General features: G+C 35.6%; 1 protein-coding gene across 4 annotated transcripts in view; it reads right to left on the bottom strand.

The window, feature by feature from the left end:
• The window catches only part of MAP4K5 (mitogen-activated protein kinase kinase kinase kinase 5), a 195416-nt gene that overhangs the window by 19026 nt on the left and 159841 nt on the right, over positions 1 to 16549 (bottom strand). For all 4 annotated transcript variants that reach the window (XM_056810975.1, XM_056810976.1, XM_056810977.1 and 1 more), the window contains exons 26-27: positions 13232 to 13335; positions 12672 to 12849 (exon numbers count right to left, since the gene is read on the bottom strand). In XM_056810975.1, coding sequence (XP_056666953.1) covers positions 12672 to 12849; positions 13232 to 13335 — 282 coding nt within the window. The remainder of the gene's footprint in view (positions 1 to 12671; positions 12850 to 13231; positions 13336 to 16549) is intronic.

Raw genomic sequence — 16549 nt, 5'->3', positions numbered from 1 at the left:
ATAAATTTGGTCAAAAATTGTACTGTTAGGCATACATTCCAGGGAAGTGTTTGACAAAAAGGCTCCAAATATGCTAAAAACATTTAGAACAAAGCTTTTTGAAGGAGCTAAGAACTGGAAACAAACTAAATGCTTACTGGTTTGGGAACAGCAAAACAATTTGTGGTAAATAATTATCATGGAATATTATTGTGCTGTAAGAAAAAAACAAACCAGAGGAATACAGAGTACTGTGAACTCATGTAAGGTGAAGTAAGCAGAGCCAGGAAAACAATAAGCACAATAACTACAACAAAGTAAATGTAAAGAACACTCATCACAACAAAAATGGAATGTTATGCAAGCATAAAAACCAAATTTGGGGCAGCTAGATGGATGATGGATAGAGAGGTAGGCCTGGAGATGGAAGGTCCTAGGTTCAAATCTAACCACACATGCTTCCTAAATGTAAAACCCTAGGCAAGTCACTAGACCTCAACTACCTAACCTTTTATGTTCTTTTTTTTTTTCCTTTTCCTTTTAAAAAATTTTTTATTTGGTCAATTTCAAACATTATTCCTTGGTTACAAAAATCATATTCTATTCCTCCCTCCCCTCCCCCAACCCCTCCCATAACCGACACGCAATTCCACTTGGTATTACATGTGTCCTTGATCAGAATCCATTTCCATGTTGTTGGTGTTTGCCTTAGGATGTTCATTTATAGACTATATCCCCAACCAATCCCCTGTGGAAAGGAAACAAGACTGACAGTTTGTGGGGGAAGGGGCCAACTGGGAGTGGCAGTTGGTTCTTGTGACTAGCACTTCCTTCCTGCCGTGTTGGGACTGGCGGCCTGGTGTTGGAGGAGGAAGGAGCTTGTCAGCCCAGTCTGGTGTGTGTCTGGTGGTGTGCCGCCTCTTTTTGGTTCAGCCTGAAGATTCAGGCCCAATCTCTTCTGAAGGTTAGACCTTTTCTTGTTTGCTTTCTGTCTACTGCTAAGATTCTGAATTATACAAAACTGTACTGATATAGAGTAGACGGAAGTGGGAGAACCCTCTGCCAGCCTCTGGGGCCTGGCCTCAGGTCTGAAGCTGAGAAAAAAACTCCAATTCCAACTGGTTATTAAACGTTATATTTTGAATTTGAAGTCAGATAAGTGGACTATCTTTTCTGGTCATAGAGGGAGCTGAACTTCAGTTCAGCCAATTCAACGACAAACAGGTCTTATCGGACCCCTGTTGTTTCCTCTCAGCAGGGGGCATCTCCCTCTCTTGCCTCACCAAGCAATATTCCCTCTTGACTTAACTCCTCCTTACCCCATACAAACCTCCCATTATCCCTCATTTTTCCAATCCCATTTCCTTTCCAATAAATATTACACCCCTCAACCCATGTAATCAAGCAGTTGTTTTTCTTTAGTGTTTTTACTCCCACAGTTTTTCCTCTGAAGGTGGATAGTGTTCTTTCTCATAGATCCATCCACGTTGTTCAGGATCACTGCATTACCACTAATGGAGAAGTCCATTACCTTTGATTGTACCACAGTGTATCAGTCTCTGTGTACAATGTTCTCCTGGTTCTGCTGCTCTCACTCTGCATCAATTCCTGGAGGTTGTTCCAATTCCCATGTTCCAGTTCTCCACTTTATTATTACTTTGAGCACAATAGTATTCCATCACCAACATATACCACAATTTGTTCAGCCATTCCCCAATTGAAGGGCATCCCCTCATCTTCCAATTTTTGGCCACCACAAAGAGCGCAGCTATGAATAATCTTGTACAAGTCTTTTTCCTTATTATCTTGTTGGGGTACAAACCCAGCAGTGCTATGGCTGGATCAAAGGGCAGTCTTTTATCATTCTTTGGGCATAGTTCCAGATTGCTTTCCAGAATGGTTGGATCAATTCACAACTCCACCAGCAATGAATTAATGTGCCAACATTGCCACATCCCCTCCAGCATTCATTACTTTCCTTTGCTGTCATGTTAGCCAATCTGCTAGGTGTGAGGTGATACCTCAGAGTTCTTTTGATTTGCATCTCTCTGATCATCAGAGATTTAGAGCACTTTTTCATGTGATTATTAATAGTTTTCATTTCTTTGGCTGAAAACTGATTGTTCATGTCCCTTGCCCATTTATCAATTGGAGAATGGCTTGATTTTTTGTACAATTGATTTAGTTCCTTATGAATTTGAGTAATTAGACCTTTGTCAGGTTTTTGTTATGAAGATTTTTCATTTTGGTTATACTGCTTTTGTTTGTACAAAAACTTTTTAACTTGATGTAATCAAAATTGTTTATTTTACATTTTGTGACTCTTTCTTTGTCTTGCTTGGTTTTAAAGTCTTTCCCTCCCCACAGGTCTAACATGCATACTATTCTGTGTTCACCTTCCCTCCTGATCTTATTGGGAATGCATCTAGTTTATCCCCATTGCAGATGATGTTGGCTGATGGTTCAGATAGATACTGTTTATTATTTTTAGGAAAGACCCTTGTATTTGTGAATTTTAAAAGTATTCCACCCTAATCAGACCATTCTTTAGAAGATTTTATTTAGCTATTTCCTGATCAATAACAATAGAGATATTTGGAATAACAGAATCAGGTCTTGGAAACTCTACATTTCTCCTCCCTTCTTAGTTTAACAAGACTTTGAAGGTCTGCATCAAACTCAAGATTTAATTTTCTAAGGAATGGTCTTCCACAGACGTGCAGAAAAAAAGGACAGACATCTGGGCTGTCCTAAGTTAAGCTAAGTCCTCTTTGGTACAGATGAGACGCAGAAAAGTGATGCAAAAATGTCTATATAAGGCACGTCACTTCTTGTCTCTTCCTCTTTCCCTGGAGTGAAGACTCTGGCTAGCAGCATGTAAGGTGTTCCGACATCTTGGGAGTGGTGGCAGTTGTTTGTCTGGGTTTTGGTGGTGAGATTTTGTCCTTGACCTGATTCAGTTTCAGGCATCTCAGCTGAGTCCCTTTTGGAGTTCAGGTTGATTCCTTCCTTCTTCACACTCCAAACCCTTACTTTCTAGATCTTCTAATCTTCCTGCCCAGTACCAGCCAGGTGGGGGGAGGGAGAAATTCTTCACCCTTTCCTTCTCCCTTCATCTTAATCTTCTCCACTCTATCAATTAAATCACCATAAAATTTCCAGCTGACTTGGGTATTTTATTATTTGGGTTTTTCATTAGGATTTTAAAAATAAAATCCATGGTGACCTAAATTAATTATATATTGAGTCTTAGCCATAATTTCACCATTTACATATTCCTATACTTTCTAGTTTTTAATAGTGTTATAGAATAGAATGAGTGTTTTATTTTGTTAAAGGCTTTTTCTGCATCTATTGAGATGATCATGTGATTTTTGTTGGTTTGCTTGTTGATATGGTCAATTTTGTGGATGGTTTTCCTAATATTGAACCATCCTTGCCTTGCCTTCCTGGTATAAATCCCACCTGATCATAGTGAATAACCCTCGTGATGATTTGCTGGAGTCTTTTTGCTAGTATCCTATTTAAGATTTTTACATCTATGTTCATTAAGGATATTGGTCTGTAGTTTTCTTTCTCTGTTTTTGATCTGCTTGACTTTGGAATCAGTACCATGTTTGTGTCATAAAAGGAATTTGGTAGAACTCTCTCTTTGTCAAGTCAAATGTCATATAGTTTATGTCAAATGGTCAAATAGTTTGTATAGTTTTGGGACTAGCTGTTCTTTGAATGTTTGATAGAATTCACTTGTGAATCCATCAGGCCCTGGGGATTTTTTCTTAGGGAGTTCTTTGATGGCTTGTTCAATTTCTTTTTCTGATATGGGATTATTTAAGAATTCTATTTCTTCTATTAATCTAGGAAACTTATATTTTTGCAAATATTCATCCATATCACCTAGATTGGCATATTTATTGCCATATAATTGGGCAAAATAGTTTTTAACGGTTGTCTTAATTTCCTCTTCAGGAGATGAGGTCTCCCCTTTCATCTATGATACTTTTAATTGGGTTTTCTTCTTTCCTTTTTTTTTTAATAGATTGACCAGTACTTTATTTTTTTCAAAATACCATCTTCTAGTCTTATTTATTAGTTCAATAGTTCTTTCACTTTCGATTTTATTAATTTCTCCCTTAATTTTTAGGATCTCTAATTTAGTTTTCTTCTGGGGTTTTTCGATTTGTTTGCTTTCAAATTTTTTGATTTGAATGTCCAATTCATTGACCTCTGTCCTCCCTCATTTGCTAATATATGAACTCAAGGATATACATTTTCCCCTGAGTACTGCTTTGGCTGCATCCCATAGATGTTGAAAGGATGTCTCATCATTGCCATCTTCTTCAATGAAATCATTGTTTGTATGATTTGTTCTCTAAGTAACAGATTTTAGAGAATCATATTATTTAATTTCCAATTAATTTTTGATTTGGCTCTCCATGTACCCTTACTGATCATTATTTTTATTGCATTATGATCTGAAAAGGTTGCATTTATTATTTCTACTTATCTGCATTTGTTTGCCATGTTTTTATGACCTAATACACGGTCAATCTTTATGAATGGACCATGTGCTGCTGAAAAGAAGGTGTATTCCTTTTTGTCCCTATTTATTTTTTCCATATATCTATTAGCTCTACTTTTTCTAAGATTTCATTCACATCTTTTACCTCTTTCTTATTTATTTTTTGATTTGATTTATCTAAATTTGATAGTGGTAGGTTCAGGTCTCCCACTAGTATAGTTTTACTATCTATTTCCTCCTTCAATTCCACTAGTTTCTTCTTTAGAAATTTGGATGCTATAACATTTGGTGCATACATGTTGATTAGTGATATTTCCTCATTGTCTATACTCCCTTTTATCAGGATGTATTTGCCTTCCCTATCCCTTTTAATCAGATCTATTTTTACTTTGGCTTTGTCAGATATGATGATTGCAACTCCCGCCTTCTTTCTATCAGTTGTGGACCAATAAGTCTTGCTCTAATCTTTAATTCTGACCGTGTGAGTATCTACTCACCTCGTGTGTGTTTCTTGTAGAAGACATGTAGTAGGATTTTGGATTCTAATCCACACTCCTATTCATTTACATTTTATGGGTGAGTTCATCCCATTCATGTTCAAAGTTATGATTGTCACTTGTGAATTCCCTAGCATTTTGATATCCTCTCCTAGTTCTGTCCTTTCTTCTTTTGCTATATTCTTTTAAACCACTGGTTTACTTTTAATCAATCTCCCTAATCCCCTCCCTTAATATGCTTCCCTTTCTGGTCCCTCCCTTTTTGTTCCCTTTTTGTTTTTTTAGAGTCTTCCAAGTTCCCTCCCCCCTCTCCTTCCCTCCCTTTTTGTACTCCCTTCCCCCCAGTCCCCTTAGTTTTCCCTTCTCACTTACCCTGTAAGATAAGATAGAAGTCAAGATCCCAATGGATCTAGATGCTCTTCCCTCTCAGAATTGATTTCACTGAGAGTAAGGTTTAAGTATTACCTATTAGCACTCTCTTTTTCTCCTTATAAGAGTATTCTTCCCCTCCCCTTCCCATGTGTATCTTTGTGTGATAAAGATTAACCTATTTATTTTATTTCTTCAAGTATCTCTTGGTACCTTATTCAATTCCCCCCAGGCCATTTTCTTCTGGGGGTTTTTAATTTGTTTGCTTTCAAGTTTTTTGATTTGCATGTCCAATTCATTGACCTCTTCCCTCCCTAATTTGTTAATATATGAGCTCAAGGATACAAATTTCCCCTGAGTACTGCTTTGGCTGTATCACATAGAGTTTGACAGGATGTCTCATCATTGTCATTTTCTTCAATGAAATCATTAATTGTTTCTATCATTTGTTCTCTAACTCACCGATTTTGGAGAATCATATTATTTAATTTCCAATTAATTTTTTATTTGGCTCTCCATGTACCCTTACTGATCATTATTTTTATTGCCTTGTGATCTGAAAAGGTTAAATTTATTATTTCTGCTTTTCTTCATTTGTTTGCCATGTTTTTATGAACCAGTATATGGTCAATCTTTGTGAATGTACCATATGCTGCTGAAAAGGTGTATTCCTTTTTGTCCCTATTTATTTTTCTCCATATATCTATTATCTCTAATTTTTCTAAGATTTCATTCACATATTTTACCTCTTTCTTATTTATTTTTTTATTTGATTTGTCTAAATTTGATAGTGGTATGTTCAGGTCTCCCACCAGTATAGTTTTACTATCTATTTCCTCCTTCAATTCTACTAGTTTCTACTTTAGAAATTTGGATGCTATATACCATTTGGTGCATACATGTTGATTACTGATATTTCCTCATTGTCTATCCTCCCTTTTATCAGGATGTATTTACCTTCTCTATCCCTTTTAATCAGATCTATTTTTACTTTGTCTTTGTCAGATATCATGATTGCAACTCCTACCTTCTTTCTATCAGTTGAGGCCCAAATAGGTCTTGCTCCAACCTTTAATTCTAACCCCATGAGTATCTACCCGCCTCAGGTGTCTTTCTTGTAGACAACATATGGCAGGATTTTGGATTCTAATCCACTCTCCTATTCATTTACATTTTGTGGGTGAGTGCATCCCATTCAGGTTCAAAGTTATGATAGTCACTTGTGAATTCCCTAGCATTTTGATATCCTCTCCTAGTTCTGTCCTTTCTTCTTTTGCTATATCCTTTTAAACCAGTGGTTTACTTTTATTCAATCCCCCTAATCCCTTCCCTTGATATGCTTCCCATTCTGGCCCCTTCCTTTTTGTTCCCTTCTTGTTTTTTTTTTAGGGTCTGTTAAGTTCCCTCCCTTTTTGTACTCCCCCCCCCCTTAGTTTTCCCTTCTCACTTTCCCTATAGGATAAGATAGAATTCAAGACCCCAATGGATTTAGATGCTCTTTCCTCTCAGAATTGACTCTCTTTCTCTCTGTATTATAAGAGTATTCTTCCCCTCCCTTTCCCATGTGTATCTTTGTGTGATAAAGATTATTTTATTTATTTTATTTCTTCAAGTATCTCTTGGTGCCATCTTTGATTCCTCCCACCCTTTTTTTTTTGGCATATCATCTTATAGCCCTTAATGCCCCAATCTCTTCCTGTGAGTGATTCTTCTAATTACTATAATAATGAATACAATTTTTGAGTTACAAATAACATTTTCCCCCATATATTAACATATATATTTTGATATAATTGTAGCCTTTAAAGAAGAGAGTTTGAATAAAAAAAAATTCCCCTTTCCTTTTCTTTCTTATTTACCTTTTCATGTTTCTCTTGATCTTTGTGTTTGGATATCAAACTTTCCACTTAGTTCAGGTCTTTTCTTTACAAATACTTGGAAATCTTCTATTTTGTTGAATGCCCATACTTCTCTGGAAGTATATAGTCAGTTTTTATGGATAGGTGATTCTTGGTTGAAAACCCAATTCTCTTGCCTTTCTGAATATCATGTTCCTGGTCTTGAGGTTCTTTAGTGTGGAAGCTGCTTGGTCTTGTGTGATTCTGATTGGTGCTCCTTGGTATCTGAATTGTCTCTTTTTGGCTTCTTGTAGAATTTTTTCCTTAGCTTGCAAAAGCTCTTGAATTTGGCAATTACATTCCTGGGAGTTGTCTTTTGAAGATTTAGTGTAGAGGGTGTTCTTTCAATGTCTATTTTGCCCCCTTGTTCAAGAACATCAGGGCAGTTTTCTTGGATGATTTCTTGTAGTGTGATGTTAATGTTTCTGTTTATTTCTGGCTTTTCAGGTAGAACAAAGATTTTCAAATTGTCTTGTGATCTGTTTTCCTGATTTGTCATCTTGTCAGTGAGATATTTTATGTTTTCTTCTATTTTTTCAGTCTTTTGACTTTGCTTTATTAATTCTTGTTATTTTGCAAGACCATTGGTTTCCAGGTTCCCAATTTTGGTCCTTAAGGTCTGGTTTTCTGTTATAATCTTTTGGTTTTCTGCTATAATCTTTTGATTTTCTCTTTGAAATATTTCCCACTTTTCTTACCAGAAGGCTTCCATATTTTTGATAAGCTCCAATTTAAATTCTTCAAGATATTGTGGGAAATTTTCATTTTGGGGGGAAGGTTTTGGCTTTGTTTGAATTTCCTCCTCTATTTCCTCTGTATCCTATGTTTTTCCTCTGTAAAAATTTTCGAGGGTCAGTGCCTTCTTTTTGTTTTTCTTGAAGGGTATTTGTTGCTCCTCTGCACAATTTGCCATCACGGTGGAGGTTTTTCCTTCCCTTTTTAGTCAGAAATCTGAGTGAGATGGGCAGGCTCTCTGTGTATGGAGTTAAGGAGCAAGGATTTTGCCTGAGGCTAGCTCTCAAATTTCTACAGCCTCCACTGTTCGCTGCCCTTCTCTGTTCCACCTTCCTGAGAGCGCCCACAGTCTGTGCTCCCCAGCCCATTGGGGTTTCAGGTGTAGCTGCTCTCAGGGGTAGGTCTTTGGTGGTCTTAGTCAGCTCCCAAGGACCTAGAGGTGCCCCTTGCTCACTCACTGATTCTGGTGTGCTCTGGCTCTGACTTTGGCTCCATATGTGGGGGAGAGTAGATTGGCTCACATTTGGGTGGGAGCTTTTTCACCCCCTTATAATGTGGAAATGCCCAAATCCCACATACCTTCAATGCTGCACCCTATTGTAGAGTCCCTTTGTTCTTATGAATTTGGTTTTTTTTGGTCTTTTGAGGTAGTCTGTATCAGTGGGTGCTGAGGAGAGGAAGCCTCCCATGTCTAGACTGCTTCCAGGCTTACCCGGAAGGAGCCCTTTATGTTCTTTAGCCTTGGAACCAATATTATTGTTGATTCTAAGACAAAAGGTAAGGGTTAAAAAAAAGAGCAATCTTGGTTCCAAAGAAGAGATATGAGAAAACACCTCTTCTTACTCATTGGCAAGAGGTAGGGTAGATCATGGGATATAAAACACTGGATTTAAGGTCAAGTTTTATTTTATGAACTGACTAGCTTTGCTAAATTTTCTTCTTAAAAAAAATTTTTTTATATGAATGGCTCTGTGAGGGGGAATAGGAGCAATACAGGAATAATATAGGTAATATTAATGAACAATATTCTCCAATACAATGAAAACATTCATCGTGTTTATTCTAAATATGACAGATAAAAACTTGACATCTAAAATACATGAGGAACTATTAAAATTATATATAGGAACTCCCTGTTCCTAGGTGGCTAAACATGCAAAGTATATGAACTAACAATTTGCAAAAGACACAAATTATTATTGACCACTTGAGAAAATGCCTAATCTAATTATTAATCAGAGATAAAAATTAAACCAACTTGGAGGTATCACTTCACAGATATCACAATGCAAATGATTCAAAGCAATGAAATACTGCTGGTGAGGCAATGGAAAAATAGGTACACTCATTCATTGCAGGTGTAATTAAGAAGTATTGGAAATTTTTTGGAAAGCAATCTAACAATATCTTAATGTCACAATAGTAATCACAATTTTGATCCAATAACTTCATTCATTGTTGGGAATATGTTCAAAAGTTTTTATAGTGGCATTATTATTTTTTTTAAAAGCCCTTACCTCCTGTCTTAGTATCAATTCTAAGTCAGAAGAGTAGCAAGGGCTAGGCAATCAGGGTTATGTGACTGGTCAAGGGTCACACAGCTAGGAAGTGTTTGAGGTCACTTTTGAACCCTGGTTTAACTACAGGCCAGGTGCTCTATATACTGTGGTATCTTGCTGCCCCAGCAGTATTTGTTACTAAATATAGTTAAAGTGAACAAATATGAAGATTAATAAGTATGGAAAAACCTTTATAAGATAATTCAAGTAAAATAAGGCAGAATCAAAAGATTAATTATAACCATACGGAAAAGGGACTTAGTCTATGAGAGAAAACTCTCCCTGCACATATAGGGCATCTACAACTTGTTGCCTATGGCTTTAAGAGGTAAAATGACTTGTCCAGGGCCACAATGATATTATATATTAGAAGTGGAACTTGAACCTCAATTTTCCTGGCTTTGAGACCAGATTTCTATGCACTCCAACATGATTTCTCTCCATTATGTTGTGTCTTTTAAAGAGGAAAATTAAATGAGAACAAATGCAAAAAAAATCTTGGTATTGGAAGAGTAAAAGTTATGGGAGAAATTTATTTAAATTAAATAGTGAAGCAAGATTACTTTTATCAATAATAATGCTTATCCATTTAACAATAAAGAAGCATTTACTTAGTATCTATTATGTGCTAGCATTAGGGATATAAATACAAGGAATGAAATCCCTAACTTTCAGTCTGAATTGTAATCAGAGATAACAAAGTACACATAAAAGGATATGCAGAATACATATCAAAAGAAAAAAATACAAGGTAGTTAAATATAAGGTAGGGGATAGGGCACTGGAAGTTGAGAGGGATCACAAAAGACTTCATACAGTAAGTTGAATCAAGTCACAAGTGTTTATTAAGGGTCTACTGTGCCAGGCACTGTGCTAAATGCTATGGATAAAAAGAAAAGCCAAGAGGCTCAGAATCTAATGGCCATCATAACATGCAAATGACTACGTGCAAACTGATGGAAAACTTAAAGGGAAGGTACTAATATTAAGTAGTGATATTACACTGATTAAAGTAGTGCTTGCCTGTCATCTTGAGGGAAGAGAAGGATCAAGAAAACTTCATATTAAAAAAAGTAGGAATAAGTTATACCACTGCTTGGTTCATACCCCAGAGAGATTTATAGCTGCACTTTTTGTGGTGGCAAAAAATTGGAAAATGAGGAGATGACCTTCAATTGGAGAATGGCTGAACAAACTGGTATCTGATCTGTTGATGATGGAATACTATTGTGCTCAAAGGAATAATGAACTGGAGGAATTCCATGTGAACTGGAATGACCTCCAGGAAGTAATACAGAGTGAAAGGAGCAGAACCAGGAGAACATTGTTCAGAGACTGATACACTGTGATACAATCATATGTAATGGACTTCTCCATTAGTGGCAATGCAGTGATCCTGAACAACCCGGAGGGATCTATGAGAAAGAATACTATCCACATTCAGAGGAAAAACGGTGGGAGCAGAAACACCAAAGAAAAACAACTGCTTGATCACATGATTCAGTGGGGATATGAATGGGGATGTAGACTCTAAATGATCACCCTAGTGCAAATAATACCCAGTGGAATTGCTCGTTAGCTATAGGAGGAGGTTGAGTGGAGGGGAAGGAAAGGACATGAATCATGTAACCATGGAAAAATCTAAATTAATTAAATAAAATTTTCAAAAGAAAAGAAAAAGCACTTTGGAAGATATGTGGAGGACAGACAGGCAGGGTGACCATGCAGGAGGCCATTGCAATAGTCTGGGAAAGTAGTGATGAGGGTCTAAATTAGAACTTTGAGAGAAGAGAGAAGGAATTGGATTTGAGAAATGTTTTGGAGGTAGATGCAGCAAAACTTTGGGAAGTAATTAGATATGTAAGGCAAAGAAAGAAGAAAAGTTGAGGATAACACTATAAATACGAATCTAGGAGATGGAAAAGATGGTGTACCTTTGACAGAAAGAAGGAAGTATAGAGGAAGAGTAGATGTGGGGAAGGGAGAAAGAAAGCCAATACGTTCTGGGCATGGTCAGTTTAAGGTGTCTCAGGGATATCTTATACTCAAAATGATGTGGGCTGAGCTGACAGTGGACACAGTAAGCGATAGCATTAGGAATGGGACCCACATATTCTGAAATCTTGCATTTCTCACTCGTTAGCCCTGGTTAAACATCAAGTACAAAATCTGCAGTTTGAGCATTAGTCAAGCATGAATTTTAGATTGTTCAATTATTCAATCTGTACTAGATTGTAACATTCTGTACTAGGCATCAGTTTTATGTTCTTAGAAATAGTTAATTTCCTCTAGTGGTCCTAATAATAAGTAATTCTTTTAAAAAGGTGAAATTAGAAGATTAAATTTGGGTCATTTTATATTCAATATAAGTTTGCAGAGAAGGTATTGTTATGCATTGGGAAGTTTCTTTATCACAGGTTTAGTTCCCATCTTTTATCTGTTATATTAACTTATATTCACAACAAAGAATAAACATTTTAATTTATAACTTCACTAAATGTAATTCTCAACTAAAACATCAGAAGATAACAGCATGTGACAGTGATTGGAGTAAACAAAGATCTAATCATCTGCCGAACTTGGCTCAAAATCTTTCAAGACCATCTGCCTGGAGGATTTTTGCCTGAGCCACTATATGCTTATCACAATCTTGATATGGTTTAAAGGCAAAGATGTCAAAGTCTGTGGGCATTCTCTTCATGACCATAATGAAGCCATTTGATTAAAGAGTCAGTGAAATATCTAGTTACTCAGAAAGAATGGCACAAAAAAGGGTGAAAGTAGATTTGAATGGAAAAAAAAAAACCTTGAAAAAAACCACTTGCTCAAATTCTTATAGGAGCTCAAGGAATACATTATGTTTAAGGAAGTTGGCAACATTTTCTATTCCTAACTTTACTAATTAACTAAGGGCTCAAATTATATTGAAATGATTTTCTCTTAATCATGGGGGGAGGTGCAGATGGCAGAGAGAATATGCATTCTAATTACTTAATTAAAATCCTAAACCCAGTTATGTTCATTATTAAATTTGTTTCTGTTACACTCACGAAAAACAACAACAACAACAAAACCCAATTACAATTTTAAAGGAGAAAATAACTCTACTAACCTGTCCCAATTTCTGTAAACCATGAAGATGCAGAGTTCAGGTTGATTGTTTCAAACTGAACAACCTGACTTGATTCAGTCCCCTTGCTAAGAGCTACACACACCATAGGGTATTCTTGCTCAGGTATTACTAGCATTTCAAATACATTCAAAGGATTTGGCAAAGGAAAATCAAAGTGCTGCAAGAAAACAAATGAAAGATATTTAGTTACTAAGATATTTTCCTTTCTATCATTCAGATAGCAACTGAATATATCCAATAAGTATGTATTCACTTCTTATAACTATAATTCAAGAAAGCATTTTTTAGTAGAACTTACATGATGAAGTTTCTAAAAATGTTTCTATAGATTTGACTCAACTTATCCTCAAAAATGTAAAGCTTTTTTGAAATAGGTTAGCTTAATAAAATCAAATTTTCTGTTTTCAATAAACAACAAAATTGTACAGAAATCTTAGCAACTGACCTGATACTTTTAATTCCACTGAACTTTGACAACATTAGTAGGTCTTTGTAATTTATCAGAAAAAGAAATGAAACTATAAATACAGTGAACATACCTTTATTAACATGAACTTCTGCATTGGCTCATACCACTGAAGCAAAACGATTCCAGATTGCAGAGCTCCACAGAGATATTTATGTCCTGTGTAAGGGTTTCTCACTTAGGAGAAATAAAAGACTATGAACAATACATACTTGAAAACACAATTATAACAAGAAATGACAAATCAAAAAGTAGCAAGAAGGTAGCTTTGATTGCTTTATATAAGTTTTCCTTCCAACCTGTTCTCATATTAAACCTCTCCATACATTCTAGCCAACATGAATTACTGTTTTTCCTACAAACACATTTCTTTCAAACACTTCTGCATTTCTGCTCATGAGGTACCCTATGACTGGAATTCCCTCTTTCCCTCTATATTCACCCCATCCATTAACTTCACATCAAATGCTTCTTTCTCCAAGAAACTAAAATGAACAGTCTTTGACTCAATAAGGTGAGCAAAACTTGGATAACAATTTGTACATTGTAAAGGAAAACAACTGTGAAAGATCTGAGCTCTAATAAACTTGATGACAAATTATCAGAAGATGATGAAATCATGTTTTCCACTTCTGAGCAGAAGCAATAGAAAAGATGGGCAGAATTAATATACATAACTGATGTGTAGATTCTGTGTTATTTGACTATATATTTACTTGTGATAAACAGTTTTTTTTGGAAGGAAAGGAAGAAGATGAAAACATATTCATATGGTTTCTACTATGTGCCAAATATTATCTCATTTAATCCTCACAACAATTTTGGGAGTTAGGTACTATTATTATGCTAATTTTACAAATTAGGAAACTGAGGAAAATGGACTTGCCTAGGAACACATAACTAGTAAGTGTTTTTGCGGCTGAATTTGATATCAGGTCTCCCTGATGCCAGGCCTAGAACTCCTTTTTGCTGTATAGTCTATTTGCCTCAAGAGTTTTAGAAAGACAATTTTGGGAAGGAAGAGGCAGTGATAGTTATGCTAACAAAAGGGAAGAAAATAAAAAAAGAATATCAGTGAATCATGTTTGTTGAATGAAGAGAAAAATGATGAAATTTGGCCTAATGGTAATTCAATTCAAAAGAGTTCATTAAATGTAAAGGCAAGATTATTAATTGATACGGCTGAGGTCTAAAACAAAAGCTAATTCCATCTATAGAAGCTTTATTCATCAGATGTGGAAGAGGAATCAGGAAACAAAAACAAGATATTGATTATTTTTGACATAAACTTAAATACTTGCATATTCAAGATATATAAAAATAAAGCTGAAAAGTAAAAGAATCTTTAAAAAAGACCTTCCCAAACAAAATAATGTTCTAATCACTTAACAAGAGAAAAATAGCACCAGCACAACAATCTTCTCTATTATTAAAATTGATTTCTAGCAAGTTAATATGACATATATCAATGACTTGTTATTTCATTGATATGGGATTTCCACAAACTAAGATTACAAACTCAAGTCTTTAGAAAGTTGCTTGAGGCCACTAAACAAAGTAAGTACAATCATTAGTTTATTCTTGGTACAATATCATATACCTATGTCCTTTTTTTCAAAGCACAAATACTTTAAATTGTTTTCAAAAGAATCACTTTTATTAAAACTGCCTATTTTGTTAAATTAAAGATTATTACTTTACTTATTCTTTTACTATTTTTTGTTTACTTAATTTTCTATTACTATCTTTCTGTTTATCCTTTCTCTTTTTACTCTGACCATCAACAACAAAATCATAATGATGCTGTATTAAAACTAATATTACCTATGTAGTAATCATATTAGGCTATAACATGCCAGAGGGCATGAGTGCTTTTATATTGCATTAGTTCAATATGGAAGCTCAATGAATAAAAAACAATTAAGAAATCTTACATTTATTAAACTCTTAATATGTCCAAAACACCATGTTAAGACAGTATAGATACAAAGACAAAGTAAAATAATCCCTGGTCTCAAGAAGATTATATTCTGAAAGAAACAATATGTACACATATAGATAAATATGAAACACATGTTTAGGAATATATATATATTAGAAAAACGGTAACCTTGGAGGGGAAGGCACTTGGATGGGAAGGCATCTCAAGCAGAAGGTAATTCTTGAACAGTCATGAAGGAAACACTAAAGATTCCAAGAGGCAGAGGTGAGGAGAGAGCATTCTAGGCATGGGGGATAGCCAATAAAAAAGTCATGAAGATAGCAGATGAAGCACTGTGTATGAGGATAGGTCAACATATATATATATAGAGAGAGTACTTGGAGCATCAATATCATATGTAAGAAGGCTAGAAAGGTAAGAAAGGCTTCAAATGCCAAAGAATCGAGTCTATATTTGATCTGGGAGGTAACAGAGAGATCCACTAGAGTTTACTATGGTCAGACTCATGATTTTGGAAAATTACTTTGGTGGCTAGTTGAAGGAGAAATTGGGAGCAAAATTTGATGCTGGGAAATCTAATAAGTGGTTATTTCAATAATATAGGTGTGGAAGGCCTAAACTAGAATGGTGGCTGTGTGGAGAAGACCAAGCATCAGTTAAATATGTAGAGTGGGTGAAAAAGAAGTGTACAAGAGAACACAAGATAGAAACCAAGATAGGGTTTGGAGGAGAAAGATGAGCTGATTTGGTCATGCTGAATTTGAAACATTAATGGGAAATAGAGTTCAAAATGTCCAAAAGGCAGTTATTTACTAAAGCTTAGGGGAAAGGACAGGGCTGGATATATAGACCTGGAGTCGTTGGGATAACAATTGAACCCATGGATTCTGATGAAATCAACAAGTGAGAGTACAGAGAGAAAGGTGAAGGCATAAAAAGAGAGATAGACGCAGGGTACATTTAGATAATGACTTAAACATTAAGTCAGATGGGAAGGAGAGCTAGGAAAGAATAGTATTATCAAAATCAGAGAGGAGAGAGTATAGAGGAATAGAGTAACAGTCAAATGTATGGAGAGCTCACATATGGTGAAGCCTGAGAAAAGGCCATTAGGCTTGGCAATTAAAAGATGACTAAAAGAAGACTGCCTGAAGGGGAAGAAAACTGTTTATCTCCAAGTAAGTTCAAGCTAAATTAAATAATGATCAAGAGATATTAAGATATATCAAGAGATGCAGTATCAATGAGATACTAGAGCAAGTTACTTCTACTTCAGAACTATATAGGAGGTCAACCAAAAGCCTGAGGCAATAAGAACGGAGGCCCACCAAACATCAGAAAAGGATAGACTCCCATTGTGATCAAAGACAGTCAGGCTACATGAATGAATGAATAAATAAATACAGCATGCAAGACTCTATGTTCTAAGGAGCTCTCATGGCAGTCAGA

The sequence above is a fragment of the Monodelphis domestica genome, chromosome 1 (genome assembly GCF_027887165.1).
Source record: "Monodelphis domestica isolate mMonDom1 chromosome 1, mMonDom1.pri, whole genome shotgun sequence".
NCBI lineage: Eukaryota > Metazoa > Chordata > Mammalia > Didelphimorphia > Didelphidae > Monodelphis > Monodelphis domestica.
Note: the sequence above shows the minus strand (reverse complement) of the source record. Positions and strands in the feature narration are given on the sequence as shown.